The 20764-nt window shown below is 35.1% G+C and overlaps 5 protein-coding genes and 1 non-coding gene across 10 annotated transcripts in view; 5 read left to right on the top strand and 1 right to left on the bottom strand.

Moving 5' to 3' along the window:
* Nucleotides 1-998: 998 nt before the first annotated feature.
* Trnar-acg (transfer RNA arginine (anticodon ACG)) lies at nt 999-1071 on the top strand. Its single transcript has one exon. It is a non-coding gene; the product is annotated as a tRNA-Arg (tRNA).
* Nucleotides 1072-1907: 836 nt separating this feature from the next.
* Nucleotides 1908-3011, top strand: LOC105213223 (NF-kappa-B inhibitor-interacting Ras-like protein). Its single transcript, XM_011185900.3, has 2 exons — nt 1908-2138; nt 2207-3011. The coding sequence occupies exons 1-2, from the start codon at nt 2025-2027 to the stop codon at nt 2756-2758; spliced, it is 666 nt and encodes a 221-aa protein (XP_011184202.1). The 5' UTR covers nt 1908-2024; the 3' UTR covers nt 2759-3011.
* Nucleotides 3012-3704: 693 nt separating this feature from the next.
* Nucleotides 3705-7627, top strand: LOC105220609 (chromatin-remodeling complex ATPase chain Iswi). Of its 2 annotated transcripts, XR_008471640.1 has the most exons (8): nt 3705-3895; nt 4112-4335; nt 4389-4643; nt 4701-5787; nt 5859-6890; nt 6954-7114; nt 7173-7503; nt 7566-7627. XR_008471640.1 is itself a non-coding variant. In XM_054232710.1 (7 exons), exons 1-7 carry the CDS (start codon nt 3845-3847, stop codon nt 7432-7434), a joined length of 3072 nt encoding a protein of 1023 aa, XP_054088685.1. In that variant the 5' UTR covers nt 3705-3844; the 3' UTR covers nt 7435-7627. The 2 variants fall into 2 exon arrangements, 1 of the variants encoding a protein (XP_054088685.1); XM_054232710.1 differs by having other exon boundaries at nt 7173-7627.
* A 266-nt stretch (nt 7628-7893) lies between these two features.
* Nucleotides 7894-13797, top strand: LOC105213220 (chromatin-remodeling complex ATPase chain Iswi). Of its 2 annotated transcripts, none has more exons than XM_054232712.1 (7): nt 7894-8031; nt 10213-10445; nt 10503-10757; nt 10815-11901; nt 11973-12992; nt 13053-13213; nt 13272-13797. In XM_054232712.1, the coding sequence occupies exons 2-7, from the start codon at nt 10240-10242 to the stop codon at nt 13531-13533; spliced, it is 2991 nt and encodes a 996-aa protein (XP_054088687.1). In that variant the 5' UTR covers nt 7894-8031; nt 10213-10239; the 3' UTR covers nt 13534-13797. The 2 variants fall into 2 exon arrangements, with proteins under 2 accessions (XP_054088687.1, XP_054088686.1); XM_054232711.1 differs by lacking the exon at nt 7894-8031 and adding an exon at nt 9789-10020.
* Nucleotides 13798-14266: 469 nt separating this feature from the next.
* The window catches only part of Fa2h_2 (fatty acid 2-hydroxylase), a 41072-nt gene continuing 34574 nt past the window's right edge, over nt 14267-20764 (bottom strand). For all 3 annotated transcript variants that reach the window (XM_054232715.1, XM_011185899.3, XM_054232714.1), the window contains exons 3-4: nt 15230-15463; nt 14267-15165 (exon numbers count right to left, since the gene is read on the bottom strand). In XM_054232715.1, the coding sequence (XP_054088690.1) occupies nt 14668-15165; nt 15230-15463 (732 nt within the window). In that variant the 3' untranslated portion in view covers nt 14267-14667. The remainder of the gene's footprint in view (nt 15166-15229; nt 15464-20764) is intronic.
* On the top strand, nt 15746-18214 carry LOC105213221 (uncharacterized). The gene is made up of 6 exons (XM_011185898.3): nt 15746-16062; nt 16278-16453; nt 16533-16738; nt 16805-17544; nt 17674-17832; nt 17896-18214. The coding sequence occupies exons 1-6, from the start codon at nt 15963-15965 to the stop codon at nt 18054-18056; spliced, it is 1542 nt and encodes a 513-aa protein (XP_011184200.1). The 5' UTR covers nt 15746-15962; the 3' UTR covers nt 18057-18214.

The raw sequence follows: 20764 nt of genomic DNA, 5'->3' as shown, positions 1-20764 counted from the left end.
TGTTTTTTGTTCAAATTCTGTCAAAAATTCAACATTGAATATATATTTATTATTTTTCCTTCATTCAAGAAAACGATATTAATCCATCTACAATTTAAATATTTTTGGTTTATTGATTTTATATGAATCCATAAGGAGTTATGCTGTCTACGGCGAGAGCATATTTTTTAGATGTATGAGTTTTCGGAATTATTAGATAAAAGTTTCACAAAATTCTGTTTAAATAAGAGTATTTGATATGCTGAATTGTTTAAATGAAATAAATGAGTGTATTTATTTAAAAAAAATACCCTTTTTCAATCTCCGAAACCCTGAAGAAAGTTTAAAAGTAGTTTTCTATGTAAATGGTAGTTGTGTTGAAGTTTTGTTGAGATTCTCCATGTACCATGCTAACCAAAGAACGAAGCATATTCACTATTTTCCAAAACAGGGGCTTGAACTTAGCACTAAGTTCTTTAAAAGATAGTGTTATCTATTGCACAACATGTACATACATATGTATGTACATATATAACATTCCTCTGCCGCCGTCCTCGTATTTCTATATGTAAATATGTATGTATGTACATATGTATGCGAGTACATACAATTTACTTATGTTTCTTTCGTTTGCTACGAAGTAGCCGGTAGTTTCTTATTAATTCACAATTGCTGTTATTAATGTTGTTGTTGTGCTTCCACCACTGTCCACACGCGCTGCAGAAATACAGACAAACGGCGTTCAATTGCTGAATAAACATGTTTATGACTGTTTTTATGCATTTGTTTATTTATTTGGTTATTCGAACGTGTGCAAATATAAACACACGCACATAGTATATTCAGCTATATTTAGAAATGTCTAGCGTTAAAACTTTCAAGTTTATATTTTCAAATTTATGTATGTATGTACATTGCCATGTCCCCTTTGATAATGGTGAAGGCGGTGCTCTTCGTACAGTAAAGTAAAGCTTTTATGCTGAAATTTATTTGCAGCTTTTGACGCAATATTTTATATCGGTCCTGTGGCGCAATGGATAACGCGTCTGACTACGGATCAGAAGATTCCAGGTTCGACTCCTGGCAGGATCGCAAAATTATTTTTTTTATTTCAATTTTTTTTTTTGTATACTTTATTTTATAATTATACATTATTCGTATTGCATAGTTTATATTTTAAATTTATATTTTTTATAAAATACATTTTACAGCAATTACTTAAGAGTCGAGATAACTATTATTGATTCTGCTTAGCATTTGTTTCTATAAAAAGAACTGAAGAAAATAATTATTATATCATATACATAAGCTGCCATCGATTGGTCACTTCTCTGCTCGCTATCTTTGGGCGCTGCTCGCCTGTCAAAAATTTTATATGTGAAAGCAACAACAAAGATATCTAGTTGAATTCGTGCTGGAGAGTATGCGAATACATCATTAAAATTTCAATAGTCGCTTGCTGAGTGCTACCAAGTTTTGTTTTACTCATTTTAGAACCATTTTACTATTGTGAACGGCTCAAAGAACATATCACTGTCAAAATAATAAAAATTGTTATACACAAATTTGAAATTGAAAAGGGCAGGCGAAGATAAATCGATAGTATTTTTGTAGTGAATTTATTGAATAAAAAACTTTAATAAAAATTAAATTTGTTGCAGAAAACGTTAGACATAGACGATGGTTGAAGAGTTCGGTGCGACCAAGTATATACAATTCAATTTCAGTGCTGCCAGTTTGTAAGGAAATTTGGAAAGTTTGTTCGATCGGCTTGTCTATAGCAGTTAGCCAATCGATGACAGCTATAATATATTTTTATAATATGATCAACTTCTGTAATTAATAACTATTACCAGCAATATATTCCAATGCTTAATATTGTAAACACCACATAAGACAATATTCTAATTTCACTGGCAAATTGCCCAGATGCAACGCTGGAAAACAGCTGATTTGTGAAATTTTGTTAAATTGGGGTTATCAACAATTTGTTTTCGTAAACAAATTAATTCGCAAAACTTTGAACAAAACAAAATTCAGTCGTTATGTTGACTGCAAAAATAGGTAAAGTTGGCAAAGTACTAGTATGCGGTATGAAAGGTGTTGGCAAAACGGCGTTGTTGGAGCAACTAATTTATGGAAATGTCAATATGGATACGGTAGGCATCATCATAACACCCACACAATTTTTATCAACTAATTTAAATGTTTCGCTTACCGTTTTTAGGAAATCCACCCCACGATAGAAGATATATATGTTGCTAGTGTGGATACAGGACGTGGTGGCTCACGCGAAACTCTACGTATTTATGACAGTGCTGGGCTACAGGGCAAGGGACAACTGCCACGCCACTATCTTTATTTCCCAGATGGTTATGTATTGGTATATGATCCTACTGATCCCAGTAGTTTAGATATGTTGGCAGATATTAAAACAGATATTGATCGTAACAAGGAGAAAAAAGATAATGTTGCCATAATAGTTTTGGCTAATATGCGTGCACGCAACAGACGTGACTCACCAGCATCGCCACCTATACAAGTGACGCAGCCACAAGCACAACAACAGCAGCCAGATCCAGTGGAGTCTGTCTTGAATCGGGCAAATAGTTGGTGTGCTCGTGAACGTATTAAACATTACACAGTAAATGCGATGGAACGTCCGTCTTTATATGAACCATTTATATCGTTGTGCTCCCGTTTGCATCCACCACCTACAAAGAGTAGTTTCCCACAATTGCGTCAGGTGATGCAGAAAACGCAAAAAAGCGATAGCTAGGACGGGGAATCGGATGGTGGCGGTGATAATATGTTGTGGTGCATTACAGGGTGTCAGCGCATCGGCGGTGGTGGTGGTGGGCCTTAAGGTTTTACGAGAAGTTAAGCAATTTCTAAATGGTATTAAAATTCGAATTTTCTACTGACTAAAATTAGTACTTAAATAATTTATGTGTAAGGTGTTTAATACGAAATGTTAGCTGTTAAGTTAATTTACAGTGTAATAAAAAGTAATGTAAAGTATTAATCCGCTATATTTAGTGTGTTTTATTTGACTACCTACTTATGCAATTAACTAGAAACTTTAGCCAACACAATTATTTTTGCCGTCTTCGAATCGCAATTTCTCTGCTATGTTTAGGAGCTGCTCTCTTGTACATGTTAAAACAACAACAAAGTTATCCAGTTGAATTCAAGCACAACATTAATCTGATACCGCATTAAATTGCTATCGCCACTACTACCAGTGCTACCAAATTCTGTTTCACATATTTTAGACCATTCACAATAATAACAAACGCGCAACGACCTGTTTCAGACGAGTCAACTCGTCCTTTCGTTACGTTTTCTTTCAAAGAGTATCTTTGATTTCAATTTAAAAACATTAGGATATTATAGAAGTGTCGTTTAAGTCTACGAACGAAAGAATGCTCCTCGAAGCTTAGATGTAAAAAAAAACATTTGTTGTGCATATTTAGGTATTTATCCAGCTAAGAAGCATGCTTAAAAAGATATTTAAATGCAGCGTTGTACCACAAGTGCTACATGTTTGTTTGAACATTTGAATATTCTCTTCGACTGGCTTCTCTCTAACGCAAATAAACACGATTTTTTTCATTAAAAAATCTTAGGCCTCCCATTATAAATGCAACGCCGTTGATATTCAACATGCAACCCTGTGGAGCATCTTTTCTACCGCTCGTTTTTCGCTTGTTTTATTCAACTTTGTTTCGTATGTCATATTTCATTCTGTGAATTCGTCTGCAACTTGCAAAATTTTATACTCGTGAAAAACACAATTTATATCTGAAAAAACTGAAAAACTATTAAATAAAGTATTCAAGATAACGTTGTTACGCAAAGGACTATGTCCAAAGAAGAAGTGAAACCTGAAGTAATGGAAGCTAACGACAATTCGGTAAGTGAAAATCAACCATTTAGAAATGTGAGCATGAGTCTCAATTACGCATACTTATACATATATCCATACATATACATGGCATGTCGGAACAAGCAACGCCGCTGGTTTGGCATTTGTTTGGCCATGCGAACAGCTGGAAATGCCGGGCCAGCATGCTATTAAAAAAACGCGGCAAAATAATAGGTTTTTTAATATGAATCCAATGTCTTACAGAATGAAACAACTTCGGAGGCTACAACATCCTCTGCTGAGAAGGAAGTCGATTTCGACAACAAGATTGAAAATGATCGAGGCAAACGATTTGATTTTTTGCTGAAACAAACAGAAATCTTCACACATTTCATGACAAATAGTTCGAAAAGCCCAACCAAACCTAAAGGACGACCAAAGAAGAACAAAGACAAAGACAAGGAGAAGGAAAAAGATGGCGGGGCTGAGTAAGCGCGTTTAAGTAAAAATCTCTACAGTTATTAATAAAAATATTTTGTAGCCATCGTCACCGTAAGACGGAGCAGGAGGAAGATGAGGAACTGTTGGCGGAAGATACACAATCGAAGGAAATTTTTCGTTTCGAGAGTTCGCCCAGTTACATTAAAGGTGGAGAAATGCGCGATTATCAAGTGCGTGGCTTGAACTGGATGATATCGCTATATGAAAACGGTATAAATGGTATTTTGGCCGATGAAATGGGTTTGGGTAAAACTTTACAAACGATTTCTTTGCTTGGCTATCTCAAACATTTCAAGTAAGTTTACTGGATTTAATTACAATTTATATAAATTTATAACATCATTCCTTGTAGAAATCAAGCTGGTCCACATATTGTCGTCGTACCCAAATCCACTTTACAAAATTGGGTGAATGAATTCAAGAAGTGGTGTCCTTCATTGCGCGCCGTCTGTCTCATTGGTGACCAAGACGCTCGTAACACATTTATACGTGATGTATTATTACCAGGTGAATGGGATGTTTGCGTCACCTCTTATGAAATGTGTATCCGTGAAAAGTCTGTTTTCAAGAAATTCAATTGGCGTTATATGGTTATTGATGAAGCACATCGTATCAAAAACGAAAAGTCCAAGCTCTCGGAAATTCTGCGAGAATTTAAAACAGCAAATCGTCTACTGATTACTGGTACGCCATTGCAGAATAACTTGCACGAATTGTGGGCTTTGTTAAATTTCTTGTTGCCGGATGTCTTCAATTCATCGGAAGATTTCGATGAATGGTTCAATACAAACACTTGCCTAGGCGACGATGCACTTATTACACGTTTACACGCTGTATTGAAACCATTCTTATTACGTCGTCTCAAGGCTGAGGTGGAACGTCGTCTTAAACCTAAAAAAGAAATTAAAATATTTGTCGGTCTTTCAAAGATGCAGCGTGAATGGTATACAAAAGTATTGATGAAAGATATTGATGTGGTGAATGGTGCGGGTAAATTGGAGAAAATGCGTCTACAAAATATTTTGATGCAGTTGCGTAAATGCACCAATCACCCATATCTGTTTGATGGTGCCGAACCCGGTCCACCGTATACCACTGATACACATTTGGTCTATAACTCGGGCAAAATGGTCATACTCGATAAATTATTGCCTAAGTTGCAAGCACAAGGTTCACGTGTACTTATATTTTCTCAAATGACACGCATGTTGGATATACTGGAAGATTATTGTTTGTGGCGTAACTATCAATATTGTCGTTTAGATGGCCAAACACCGCACGAGGATCGTAACAGACAAATACAAGAATACAATATGGAAAATAGTTCCAAATTTGTTTTTATGCTTTCAACACGCGCTGGAGGTTTGGGCATAAATTTGGCAACCGCTGACGTGGTTATCATTTATGATTCGGATTGGAATCCTCAAATGGATTTGCAGGTATGCACAGCTGAATTCTTAATTCGTATCCGAGTTAATCTAATGAGTTGTTTTTTAACTACTTTTTATAGGCTATGGATCGTGCGCATCGTATCGGTCAAAAGAAGCAGGTGCGTGTTTTCCGTTTCATCACAGAAAACACGGTGGAAGAAAAGATTGTGGAGCGTGCTGAAGTTAAGTTGCGTCTTGACAAATTGGTTATACAACAAGGACGTTTGGTAGACAATAGAACGGCACAATTGAACAAAGACGAAATGCTAAATATCATTCGTTTTGGCGCAAATCATGTCTTCGCTTCCAAAGACTCTGAATTAACTGATGAAGACATCGACACCATTTTGGAGCGTGGTGAGGCGAAGACTGCCGAAGATAAAGCTAAACTGGATGAGTTGGGAGAAAGCTCTTTACGCACATTCACTGTTGACACTGGTGGCGGTGAGGGCGGTTCAACTTCTGTTTATCAGTTTGAGGGTGAAGACTACAGAGAAAAACAGAAATTAAATGCATTGGGAAATTGGATCGAACCGCCGAAGCGTGAACGTAAAGCCAATTATGCTGTAGATGCATATTTCCGAGAGGCTTTGCGTGTTTCCGAACCAAAAGCGCCGAAAGCGCCACGTCCACCCAAACAACCTATAGTGCAAGATTTTCAATTTTTTCCACCACGTCTCTTTGAGTTGCTCGATCAGGAGATTTACTACTTCCGTAAAACAGTAGGCTATAAAGTGCCGAAAAACCCCGAATTGGGTTCGGAGGCAACTAAAATGCAACGAGAGGAACAACGCAAAATCGATGAAGCCGAACCGCTGAGTGAAGAGGAGATTGCCGAAAAGGAATCACTTTTAACACAGGGCTTCACCACATGGACCAAACGTGATTTTAATCAGTTCATTAAAGCGAACGAGAAATACGGACGTGACGACATAGAAAACATTGCAAAAGATGTGGAAGGCAAAACGCCCGAGGAGGTTATTGAATATAATGCGGTATTTTGGGAACGCTGTCATGAGCTGCAGGATATCGAAAGAATTATGGGTCAAATCGAGCGAGGCGAAGCGAAGATACAACGAAGATTATCAATCAAGAAAGCACTAGATCAAAAGGTGAGCTGAAGTGAAGTGAGTGAAAACTATGAACACAAAGTATAAATTGATAACATTTTTCAGATGTCACGCTATCGTGCACCATTCCACCAACTACGCCTTCAATATGGCAATAATAAAGGTAAAAATTATGTGGAACGAGAAGACCGTTTTTTGGTATGCATGCTGCATAAACTCGGTTTTGATAAGGAAAATGTGTATGAGGAGTTACGTGACGCTATACGGTAAGTAATAAATACTAAATTGTCAAATTATGGTTTTTTAAAACATTTGTGTTTACAGTTCATCACCAGAGTTTCGCTTCGATTGGTTTATAAAATCTCGCACAGCACTCGAACTACAACGACGATGCAACACACTTATAACGCTCATTGAGCGCGAGAATATTGAACTCGAAGAAAAAGAACGTCAAGAGAAAAAGAAGAAGGCCGCTAAGAACTCGACTGGTGCGAGTACAACGAGTGCACCACCGGCAAAGACCAATCAGAAGCGCAAATCCGAAGCAATGCCCGTTGAAAAGAACGCAAAGAAGAAGAAAAAATAGATTTAAAGTATTATACATACATAAACTACATTATATTTATCTATAATACAACCGACCGCTGTTAGAAAGGTAGCGATTTCGATGATGTATCCAACATATATTTGATACAACTGTTCACTATTTTATTTAAGGGGAGATCAACATACGCAGCATTATCAATATGTCACTTTTACCATATTTTTTTATTCATTTACTCATCATAATCTAAATGCTTAATACAACAAGCGCATGAAGTTGGAGCCACAAAAACCAATATATCAACAGCAGCAGTAAATTAATAAGCGTATATGTACTCATATATACTACTGAAAACCCACTAATTTAAGTAAATTTTCATTCTTATGCTAAAACTATAGTAAACGTATGTATTTATTGTATTGAAACAGCCGAACAAGCATTGAAAATTCCATCAATGCACCATATTTTTAAAATTACTTTAGTTGCTTCACTTAATGTCTTGTTCGCTTTCTTTAATTTGTATTAAGCGTGCACAAGCTCTTATAAATATATAAACTATACAAGTTGTCTAGTAAATTTCATTTTACAGATTTATTGGGGTACAACCATGGGGTGAGTAGCAATTCAACTTGAAAAAATGTGAGTAACGGGCTGTAACAGTGACTGGAATAGTGCAGTTAAATAGCGGCTCGTTTCATTAGAAACGTTGCCAATTGTTTTTCTTTTTAATTTTCATTACTATTTTCTCAACAAAAATAAGTATTTTGTAAATATATGTAAAACCAAATTTAAATGAAATTGTTCTAACTGTCGGATATTCACGAACCAATCGTTAATATAACCTTAAAAAAATGCCGCATTCAGTTTGCTTTCTTTCAACAACTTGGCACCACTGCCATAAATCATACCAAAATAAAAACACTTTTTTTACACTCACGTAACATATTGGACAGAGTATAATAGTTTTGTACTCCTAACGGTCGTTTGTGACACTTAAAACTATTCAAAATGATCAGGAGGATGATAAAAAAATCGCAAATGGGCGTAGTGTTGCCCACTTATGGGTCAAAATCGATATCTTAGCAACTGCTCGACCCATCTCAACAAAATTTTGATGCACAACATTATCTTAATATTCTAATATTATGAGTTGAAAATTTGTGAAATAGGTTCCCAATTACGCCCACTTTCCATATAACCCAAATTTGATTAAAAGCAGATTCGTTCAATCAATAATAAAAATAAATATATAAATATAAAAATCGATTCCCATGAAGATATCGGAATAAATATTTGTGCATTGTCAGAATCGATCTATATCTTTTCAGGGTCCATGATAGCGAACATAAAGACTTCGGTGTCCGTGGTTAATTTGTTAATAAAATATCGGCAAATCTCTCAGATATTTTATAACAATTCAGAGGTAATATTTTACTTTACATAATGTAACTCTGTGCAAAAATTGTTAAATCTCCCAGCTATACTATATACATTCCTAACATTATATTTTACAAATACATATGTATACATACGTTATATTTTCAGTTAATATGTGAGATATCGTACCAAAATTATAATTGCATATGGTGTAACATGATGGCAATAATTGTTGAAGTCAGTCCAGGAATTATGCCAGCCACTCATATATAACATATATAATGATTTTCGTTATTCTAGATGACTTAATGCTGAATATATGGGCCAAATTTTATATATTCTTAAAAAAAGTAAATAAATAAATAAATTGTGAGAATATACAGTGGAACTTCCATAACTCGAACTTCTATAACTCGAATATCTCTATAACTTGAACTTTTGAATCGGCAATAGCGTTTAGAAATCAAATTCCATACAAATTTCTTTCCATAACTCAAACTTCCTTAACTCGAAGTTCTCCATAACTCGAACTCTTGAATGGGCAATGGAAGTCAAGTTTCATACAAATATCCTTCTATAAATCGAACTATTCGATCAGGGTATAATATAAAATTTTAAATTGTACTATCGAGGCGGAATTTTAAAAGAGCCTCTCTATATCGTAATGAGGCGAATAAAAAATATGATATTACACTTATGGATTGCATAAATCATATAACAAAGGCATAGGATACAGACGTCAAGAGTCAAACAATAGTGAACTGCAACAAACAAAATTACAGAATACACGTTTTAACCTATGGGCATAAAACTTTATGCGGAGTAAATAAATAAAATTGGGTATAAATCTATATTTTACAGCTTTTTTAAAAATTGTATGTTTTTAATGAAAATTCTATAACTCGAAGTTTTTTTGTGGAATATGGTGATTCGAGTTAGAGAAGTTCCACTGTAATTAAAATGTTTGGTTACACCCGAATTTAGCGCTCCCTTTCGTGTTCTTGTTTTACTTTCTTTTTTGCTTGTTTTATTTACCATTATTACGTCCCCCTATACCTTGGTTCGTCTGTCACATTTGATTGTGCGAATTCGTATGCAAATTGCAAAATTCAATACTCGTGAAAAATACAATTTATATCTAAAAAGAAATGAAATAATATTCATTCAAGTATTTAAAAAAATATTGTTAAGCAAAGGGCTATGATCAAAGAAGAAGTGAAAGCTGAAGTAATGGAAGCTAACAACAACTTGGTAAGTTAAAATCGACAGCTTGGAAATATGGGCAGAAGTCTTATTTACTCATTCTTATACAAATATACATACACATACATATATGCATTTCTATGGCCATGCGAACAGCTGGACCCGCCGGCTGCTATCTTGTTTAAAAAAACGCGCCAAAATAATACGTTTTTTTAAATGCATCCATCCAATGTCTTATAGATTGAAAAAACTTCGGAGGCAAAAACTATGGAGGCAACAACATCCACTGCTGGGAAAAAGGTAGATTTCGACAACAAGCTTGAAAATGATCGAGACAAACGATTTGAATTTTTCCTGAAGCAAACAGAAATCTTTACACATTTCATGACAAATAGTTCGAAAAGCCCAACCAAACCTAAAGGACGATCGAAAAAGAACAAAAACAAAGAGAAGCAAAAAGTTGGCGTTGCAGAGTAAGCGCATTTAAGTAAAAGAAAATCTCTATAGTTATTAATAAAAATCTTTTGTAGCCAGCGTCAACGGAAGACCGAGCGGGAGGAAGATAACGAATTGTTGGCGGATGATACACAATCGAATGAAATTTTTCGTTTCGAGAGTTCGCCCAGTTACATTAAAAATGGCGAAATGCGCGACTATCAAGTGCGTGGCTTGAACTGGATGATATCGCTATATGAAAACGGTATAAATGGTATATTGGCCGATGAAATGGGTTTGGGTAAAACTTTACAAACGATTTCTTTGCTTGGCTATCTCAAACATTTCAAGTAAGTTTACTGGATTTAATTACAATTTATATAAATTTATAACATCATTCCTTGTAGAAATCAAGCTGGTCCACATATTATCATTGTACCCAAATCTACTTTACAAAATTGGGTTAACGAATTAAAAAAATGGTGTCCTTCTTTACGAGCTGTCTGTGTCATTGGTGACAAAGACGCACGAAACACATTTATACGTAATGTATTATTACCAGGAAAATGGGATGTTTGCGTCACCTCGTATGAAATGTGTATCCGTGAAAAGTCTGTTTTCAAGAAATTCAATTGGCGTTATATGGTTATTGACGAAGGACATCGTATAAAAAACGAAAAGTCCAAGCTCTCGGAAATTCTGCGAGAATTTAAAACAATAAATCGTCTACTACTCACCGGTACGCCATTGCAGAATAACTTGCACGAATTGTGGGCTTTGTTAAATTTCTTGTTGCCGGACGTCTTTAATTCATCGGAAGATTTCGATGAATGGTTCAATACGAACACTTGCCTAGGCGACGATGCACTCGTAACACGTTTACACGCTGTATTGAAACCATTCTTACTGCGTCGTCTCAAGGCTGAGGTAGAGAGTAGCCTTAAACCCAAAAAGGAAATTAAAATATTTGTCGGTCTTTCAAAGCTGCAGCGTGAATGGTATACAAAAGTATTGATGAAAGATATTGATGTGGTGAATGGTGCGGGTAAATTGGAGAAAATGCGTCTACACAATATTTTGATGCAGTTGCGAAAATGCACCAATCATCCATATCTATTTGATGGTGCCGAACCCGGTCCACCGTATACCACTGATACACATTTAGTCTATAACTCGGGCAAAATGGTCATACTCGATAAATTATTGCCTAAGTTGCAAGCACAAGGTTCACGTGTACTTATATTCTCCCAAATGACACGCATGTTGGATATACTGGAAGATTATTGTTTGTGGCGTAACTATCAATATTGTCGTTTAGATGGTCAAACACCGCACGAGGATCGTAACAGACAAATACAAGAATACAATATGGAAAATAGTTCCAAATTTGTTTTTATGCTTTCAACACGCGCTGGAGGTTTGGGCATAAATTTGGCAACCGCTGACGTGGTTATCATTTATGATTCGGATTGGAATCCTCAAATGGATTTGCAGGTATGCACAGCTGAATTCTTAATTCGTATCCGAGTTAATCTAATGAGTTGTTTTTTAACTACTTTTTATAGGCTATGGATCGTGCGCATCGTATCGGTCAAAAGAAGCAGGTGCGTGTTTTCCGTTTCATCACAGAAAACACGGTGGAAGAAAAGATTGTGGAGCGTGCTGAAGTTAAGTTGCGTCTTGACAAATTGGTTATACAACAAGGACGTTTGGTTGACAATAGAACGGCACAGTTGAACAAAGACGAAATGCTAAATATCATTCGTTTTGGCGCAAATCATGTCTTCGCTTCCAAAGACTCTGAATTAACTGATGAAGACATCGACACCATTTTGGAGCGTGGTGAGGCGAAGACTGTTGAAGAAAAAGCTAAACTGGATAAGTTGGGAGAGAGCTCTTTACGCACATTCACTGTTGATACAGGTGTCGGTGAGAGCGGTTCAACTTCTGTTTACCAGTTTGAGGGTGAAGACTACAGAGAAAAACATAAATTAAATGCATTAGAGAATTGGATAGAACTCCCGAAGCGTGAACGTAAAGCTAAATGTGCAGCATATGCTAATATATGTGTTACCGAATCCAAAGCGCCAAAAGTGCCACGCCCACCCAAACAACCTATAGTGCATGATTTTCAATTCTTTCCACCACGTCTCTTTGAGCTGCTCAAACAGGAGCTTTTCTATCTCCGTAAAACAGTTGGTTATGAAGTGCCGAAAAACCCCGAATTGGGTTCAGAGGCAACTAAAATGCAACGAGAGGAACAACGCCAAATCGATGAAGCCGAACCGCTGAGTGAAGAGGAGATTGCCGAAAAGGAATCACTTTTAACACAGGGCTTCACCACATGGACCAAACGTGATTTTGATCAGTTTATTAAAGCGAACGAGATATACGGACGTGACGACATAGAAAACATTGCAAACGATGTGGAAGGTAAAACGCACGAGGAGGTTAGTGAATATAATGCGGTATTTTGGGAGCGCTGCCATGAGCTGCAGGATATCGAAAGAATTATGGGTCAAATTGAGCGCGGCAAAGTGAAGAGGCAACGAAGATTATCAATGAAAAACGTGCTAGATGAAAAGGTGAGGTGAACTGAAAGTGAAAAGTATGTACGTAAAGTATAAATTGATAACATTTTTCAGATGTTACGCTATCGTGCACCATTCCACCAACTACGCTTGCAATATGACAATAATATGAATAACAATTATGTGGAACGTGAAGACCGTTTTCTGTTATGTATGCTGCATAAACTAGGTGCTGACAAGGAAAATGTGTATAAACAATTACATGACGCTATACGGTAAGTAATACATACTAAATGATCAAATTGTGATTTTTTAAACAATTTGTATTTGCAGTTCATCACCAGAGATTCAGACCGATTCTTTTTTAAAATCATGCACAACACTTGAACTACAACGACGTTGCAACTCCCTTATACTGCTCATTGAGCGCGAGAATATCCAACGTGAATTAAGAGAGCTTCAAGAGAATAGGAAGATGGTCACAAAAGACTCGACTGGCGCGAGTACAACATGTGCACCACTGGGAAAGATAAATCAGAAGCGCAAATCCGAAGCAATTCCCGTAGAAAATAACGCAAAGAAAATGAAAATTTAATGAATTTGTTTAAAGTATTATACGTACACAAGTTACATCATATTAATCTACGCTGTTAAAATGGTATCGATATCGATGATGTAGCTAACATATATTTGATAAAACTTTTAACTATTTTGAAAGGGAACTCAATATTTTACTCTTACCATATTTTTTATATTCATTTACTCATCATAATCTAAATGCTTAATATGACAGGCGCGTGAAGTTGAAGTCACAATAACAAACTTACAAACAGCAGCAGTAAACTACTAAGCGTACATATACTCAAATATGCTACTGAAAGCCCTCTAATTTAAGTACTAATTTACATTTATTTTTTATGCTTTAACTGTAGTAAACGTCCTATTTATTTTTGTATTGAAATAGCAGAACATGCATTGAAGCATTCCATCATTGCACCATATTTTTAAAATTACTTTAGTTGCTTCACTTGTTGTTCAGTTCGCTTTCATTAATTTGCATTAAGCAAAAATATACCTCTTAAAAATATAAACTATACAAGTTGTCTATTAATGTTCATTTTACGGATTTATTGGCTTACAAACATGGGGTTATTAGCAATTCAATATGGAGAAATGTGGGTAACGGACTGGAACGGCTCCTTCCATTCGAAACGTTGCCGATTGATTTTTTCCGTTAACAGCAATACACTTCTGCGTCTAATAGTAGAATGTGCTGTTTGACCGCTTGCATTTAACTTTAAGGAACTAAATTAGTAATACACACATACTTTTTTTTCTCTAAAGTAACTTTTTATTTGGTTTGTTTTCTTTTTGCATGTGTACAAAACTACTCAATGTCTATATAGTAAGGCACTTAATACTTATTGAATGATTAAAGCTACCAAAAGTACATAAAAAATCAATCAAGTTTGGCGATAGCCAGCGACATTAAAGTGGTTGAATGCGTGTTACTAAAATAATGTGTACGCACAGGTTTAGGAATGATTTATCATATATTTTTTTTCTTTGGTGATATTTTACTTATGAAAAGTATGTACTATTAGTAAAAAAAACATTGTTCATAAGCCATTGTTAGGCGGCATTGAAGGAATCTACATTTCAATAATGTTTAAATAATAATAATATTAAACTTAAATATATTTTGTAATGCGTTAATTTAAAACTTCAATTACCGCCAACGCAATGTGTAACGTAGTTTACGTAAATGTATTCGTGTATTAAATACGATATCCCATAGTGGACTGCTAATACCATAGCCCATATCCTGATGTGCGAAATGATGTTGATAGTGATAGCGTTTCATGTTGTACATGAAGCGTGTACGTTGCACTGAAGGATTTCCATAGTGGAGGTAGTAATGCATCAAATCGTAGCATAGATAGCCCAAAAGCGCACCGGCTAACAAAATACGTGGTTGTGGCAATAAAAGACTGATTGGCGCGTAAAGTATGCTGGCAATTATTACGCCCGGCAGTGGTGGAAAAACAAGACGCTTCGAATCGAAAGGCACTTTATGATGCAGTCCATGTATCATAAAATGAAATGTGCACAACAGTGGATTCTTATTAGCGTCCACCTTCATGTGAAATACAAAGCGATGAAGCACATATTCAAGTAAAGTCCAAAAAAGTACACCGGCACCAAAATAAGCGGTCAAAAGCGTTAACTGTGGATTGAAAAAAATAAACAAATTTTAGCTAAGTTATTAGGCAATATAATTAAGTGCTTACTCCGCTTAAGCTGGTTGTATGCCAAATAGGTGAAAACTCATCCCACAAGCACTTGCAAATTACGGGTATCCAAAATAATGGTACAACCCACCACGGAGTTTTCGTAAATACCTCCAGATATGTTGGGCCGAAAAGACGCAACGGTCTATCTACTGGTTTATGGACCCATTCATCATAATGCCGGGTTATGTGCCAAATTTGTGGTAGCATGGCTTTTGACCAATCCACAAGATGCTGAAATGCATGAGAATAACGGATAATTATCATTGTTTCAAAATTATACATTAATATATTATAAACATAAAAATATTTTGTAAATATATGTAAGTAAAATTAAATTTTGTTGCAATTGTACTAACTGTCGGATATACACAAAACAATCGTTAATATAACCTTCAAAATACAACGCATTCAGTTTGCTTTCCTTTAACAACTTGGCACCACTGCCATAAACCATATCAAAACAAACAGTACACTTTTGACATACACTTGCAGAATGCAGAGAGAGTTTTTTCTGGAGAATGTCAACAAATTGACACTGAGATTCCACAATTGCTGTCACACACAAAAAAGTCAAAATCGTGGAACGTAAACTTCAAAATTTTTCAAATTTTATTTTGAAAATTTTTATTTTTACAATTCGTGAGAGAAATATTTATTTTGTCTGAGTTTATAACGCAGTAAAAGCAGTAAAACGGAGGGAAATAAGCGAAGAAACGAGAGTAGCTCATGCATGAGCAACGGAGGAGTGGTAGAGACACGCAGTAAAAGTGCAATTTCTGCGGCGTCAGTGAAACCCATGGAAACATTAAAGGGTATTTTCAGTGTCCCCAGTAAGTATGGCAGTCGACGGAAAGCAATTACAGCATATGATTAGAAATAAGTGTGTGTTCAAAGGCTTCTGTTGCCATTGTTTGTGCTTTTGTCGGTTGCCAGGAGCAACCTAGGAACACATACTGTTTATATTGGCAAGATTTTTGTTATTTGAATTATTTGTACAAAATAGGGAAACTAAATAATTTTTGATTGTTTTTTCCCACAAATAAAGAGATGGATCGTAATCGTAGGAACTTCTTGCGGGAGAATAAATTGAGTTTACGTGAATTACAACGAGTGACTAATAAGAGTAAAATGCAACAGCAGCAAGAACAACTGTTACGGGAACAAAAATATGCCGGACGCCGTTCGCAATCTCAACAACGTAACAATAATAACATAATGGATGTAAGCGCTAAAATTTAAAGTTTTTTTTTCTGTAACTAAATGCAGAACTAACATAAAAATTTAAACATCTCTTCTATAGAAACAAACGTTGGCGCGTTGCCCTTCACTGACACGCGTTCCCAGTGGTCGTGTAATGGGAGCTGCTGTTGCTGGCGATTGTGCCAATCATATTAGTAGACGTAGCGTTTCGCGTACAAATAGCACAACAACAATCAAATCTGTACATAAACAAGTGCAAACGGAAGATATACAAGACGAAGAATTTCTTTATGACGCTTTGAAACGGTTAGTGCATGCCATTAACGAAAATTTTCGTTTTATTAATTAAATTACTATATTCTAATTTAATAGTTGTACTGCCAATGAATGTCATTCACGCTTTAATGGTTTACAACCAAACTACACTCCGCGTTCACAACATACTGTAAACGATGCGCAGAGTCGAAACTCTTTTTATCCACCAGCCGAACCGGACCAAAGGGACTTAGGGAATGCAGATGAACGTATGTATGCTATGCACCAGCAGATGGAGGATCCATACGTACAACGTGAGGATACAAATAATTATGTACAACAATATAACGGACAAACACAAGGTGAAGTACTCGGAGGTGGTGATGCCGATACGGTTCATAATGAAAATGTTGAACGTTTGTATGCACCCGAATCATCATCAAAGTACAATTTTGCACCGACGCCACGTTCACAACAACACTTCACCAATGGTTATAATATGGTAGAAAGCGATGGATTGCCAGCAACAACGACAATGCAAGCATCATATGAACCACCAGATAAACAGCAACAACAACAGCAACAACCATTGCGCTACCGTATGCAACCACATGTACAAGGTGATTTACGTGCCAACTTCGAGAATATGTCTTTAAGTAATGGTTATGGCGGCGGTGGTGGTGGTGACTGTGGTATTGATATTGATGAAGATTGTGGCGCCATGGGAAATAGCGGTGGTGTTGAGGCTGTTTCCATATCTGGTCGCAGTCGTCATACCAACATCTCACATGCTTCACAGCAAAGCAATACAGATTTGACTAAGAAACGTTCTGGTGGTAGCATACACAAATTGGGTTGTGAGTTAAAATATAGTGTACTCAATATAATGCAGTTATTAATTATTATTATTTTAATCATTAATACTTTAATTAATTTAATTTTAATTAATATTATTTTCATTATTATTATTGCATTTATGCTTGTAGCGCGTGATAACATAAGTCTGCCTCGTTATTTGGAGCGTGAGAAACGTGAGAAAGAGGAACAACGCCAACGTCAAAGTGAACGTGACCCCAATTGCCCGCCTGGTCATTACCCGCTATCGGATAAGGAGCGTCAGGCAGCACTACAGTCAGCTGAAACCAGTGAGAAAAGTTGAAAATAACTATTTGTATATTTTTTTATTTGTAAAATTTAATAACCTACAGGATTCAAAGCACTTATAAATGAACTGAATCGCATGCCTATGACAACGGAAACTTTACGTATGCGTGTGCGCAAAGCCGAAATCGAGAAAGAACTAAAACTGCTCGAAACCGATATACGCGTCTTTTCCAAGTCTAAGGTGTATCTGAAGCAAAAGGAATAGTACATTTGGCAACAAAAAAGCAACAAAGATACGTTTGAGCGAAAATGTATATATTTGATTAAAGCCTGTGAGGCAAAAAAAAAATGTAAATGTAAAAAATGTGCAAAAAATATACTTTAAGACATTACGATGACATCAATGTCATTGCCCTAAACTAATATATTAACCCATATTTTTAATCAATCTTATTTGTTATCGACATTGCAATTTTTCCCCTTATATATAGGTTCTCCTAAGCTATTTAAATGCTTAGTTGTAGCGGTGTGTATACATATATATATTTGAGGAATTTTGATTAGGTAACTTTACATGAATTCAAATGTGCGTAATTGTATGTGTGCGCATGTATGATAAGTAACTTGTGAAGTTCTATGTAAACAAAATAAATAACCAGAAAACTACCTATTGGTTATGTACTGATATCTATTAATGAAATATATTATTTCTAATATAAAGAATCGTTTTTCTTGAATAACGGCGTGTTCAAACTATTTATTGACACTTATATCAATTGTTTTTGTATAATTTACTATATGCAAATATTGAAATTTATAATTTCAAGCAAATTTGTTAAAAATTGCATAGAATTACTTCTAATTAAAAAGCTTTGTACTTTAGTCAGTTATATAAAATACAAATCAATTTTTTAACCGCATATGGAATGGAAAAATATTGATCTTAAAAAAATATTTTTTACAATTTTCTCTGTCTACATTTGTCTTCTTCATTGTGTTCGTTAAACCGAGTACTTACAAATCCCCGATATTCGTTATTTAAGGTACTCAATATAAAATAATTGCTTGTTCGTTATAAGCGATTTCCGTTAAAACGAAAAACTACTGTATATATATATATATGGCGTTAATTTACGATTTTTTCAAAAATATGCAATCTTATCTACTTTTTGTATTAACTAGTGTAGGAAGAGTTGTTTATAGTTATCTTTATTTTAAAATACCAGAAATGAAAGGGGTATAGTTTAAATAAAAGTTTTATAGCACATATTGCACTGAAGCAGTTATCCAAAGTGTTAGGTGTGAATTGCTATCGACAATAGAAATTATCTGTTTATGACAATAATCATAAAATTGTTATGTAAATGCAAATGCGTGAAAACCCAACGTTGCAAGCAAGATAATAAATGTTTCTTTCACAAAAATGATAAGATTATTTAGGAAGAAATGTACATACATATGTATTACACATAAGCACTATATGCAAATGCAAAAAAAAAAAAAAAAATCAAATTTATGATATTTTGAAATCCTCAACAAAGTAACATAAAAAATAAAAACTCCACTTTTATACTTAAACAAAGAAAACAAGTAAGGGCTAATTTCGGATGTAACCGAACATTTTATACTCTCGCAATTTATTGAAGAAATTTTATTTACATAACACACAAATTTACCCATAAATTCGGCATAAAGTTTAATAGAATAACGAAAATCGTCATATATAGTATATGAGGTAATTCCTGAACCGATTTCATTAATTTTCACCAGCAAGGTACACTATATCCAAGACTATACGCTCACTTTATTTTGCTAAGATATCTCACATATTAACCAATACATATATACAGAATAAAGCCCACCGTATTTTTGAAAAACCTATAATTAGGTATATGGGAGCCAGGACATGTTATGACCCGATTTTAATAATTTTTGGAACAGAACACTATTAGAAGAAAACAATTTTCTCTGAATTACAATAAATTAACTAAGAGATTTACCCATATTTTCGGTTAAAATTTACCCTTAGGCGCTGAGTTCAACATGTTCGATATCTGGGGCCCTGAAAAGTTATAGTCCGTTTTCGACAATTTTTTCAAAATGAAGCCAAGGATAATATGTACTATTTGTGTAAAGTTTTATTCCGCTTTCTTCATTGGTTCCTTATGTATATATTATAAAGTGAAGGAATCAGATGAAATTCAAAATTGAGTTATAAGGAAAGTGGTCGTGGTTGTGAACCGATTTCGCCCATTTTTTGTCCGTGACACCCTGATAGTCAAGAAAATATTATATACCGAATTACATTGAAATCTGTCGAGTAGTTCCTGAGGTATGGTTTTTGACCCATTTAGTAAAAAAATCTGAATAGAGCTTCCTTCTGCCATTTCTTCTGCAAAATTTAGGGTTTCTGAAGTTATTCGTTAGTGAGTTAACTCACTTTTAGTAATTTTCAACCTAACCTTTGTATGGGAGGTGGGCGTGGTTATTTCCGATTTCAACTATTTTCATGGTGTGTGGTGGGGTACGTAAGAGAATCGACTGCAGAAAGTTTGGTTTATATAGCTTTATTGGTTTGCGAGATATATATAAATAATCGATTTGGGGGCGGGCTCACGACCACTTCCCCAAAAAAAAAATTACAACCAAATATGCCCCTTCCTAGTGCAATCCTTTATTCCAAAGGCAATGGTTACTAAAGTTATCGCTTGCACGGACAGACGGACAGACATCCGGATTTCAACTCCACTCGTCATCCTGATCATTTATATATATATATAACCCCATATCTAACACTTTTATTTCTTGGTGACACAAACAACCTTTGTGTGAACAAAACTATAATACCCTCTTTAGCAACTTTGTTGCGAGAGTATAAAAAAAAACGAAGTTTTACTGAAAGTATAAATTTATTTTAATTTAATTTTATTCAATTTAATTTAATTGTTTAAAAAATTTACTTCTACATTTTTT

Source organism: Zeugodacus cucurbitae, chromosome 6 (assembly GCF_028554725.1).
Source record: "Zeugodacus cucurbitae isolate PBARC_wt_2022May chromosome 6, idZeuCucr1.2, whole genome shotgun sequence".
Classification (NCBI taxonomy): Eukaryota; Metazoa; Arthropoda; class Insecta; order Diptera; family Tephritidae; genus Zeugodacus; species Zeugodacus cucurbitae.
Note: the sequence above shows the minus strand (reverse complement) of the source record. Positions and strands in the feature narration are given on the sequence as shown.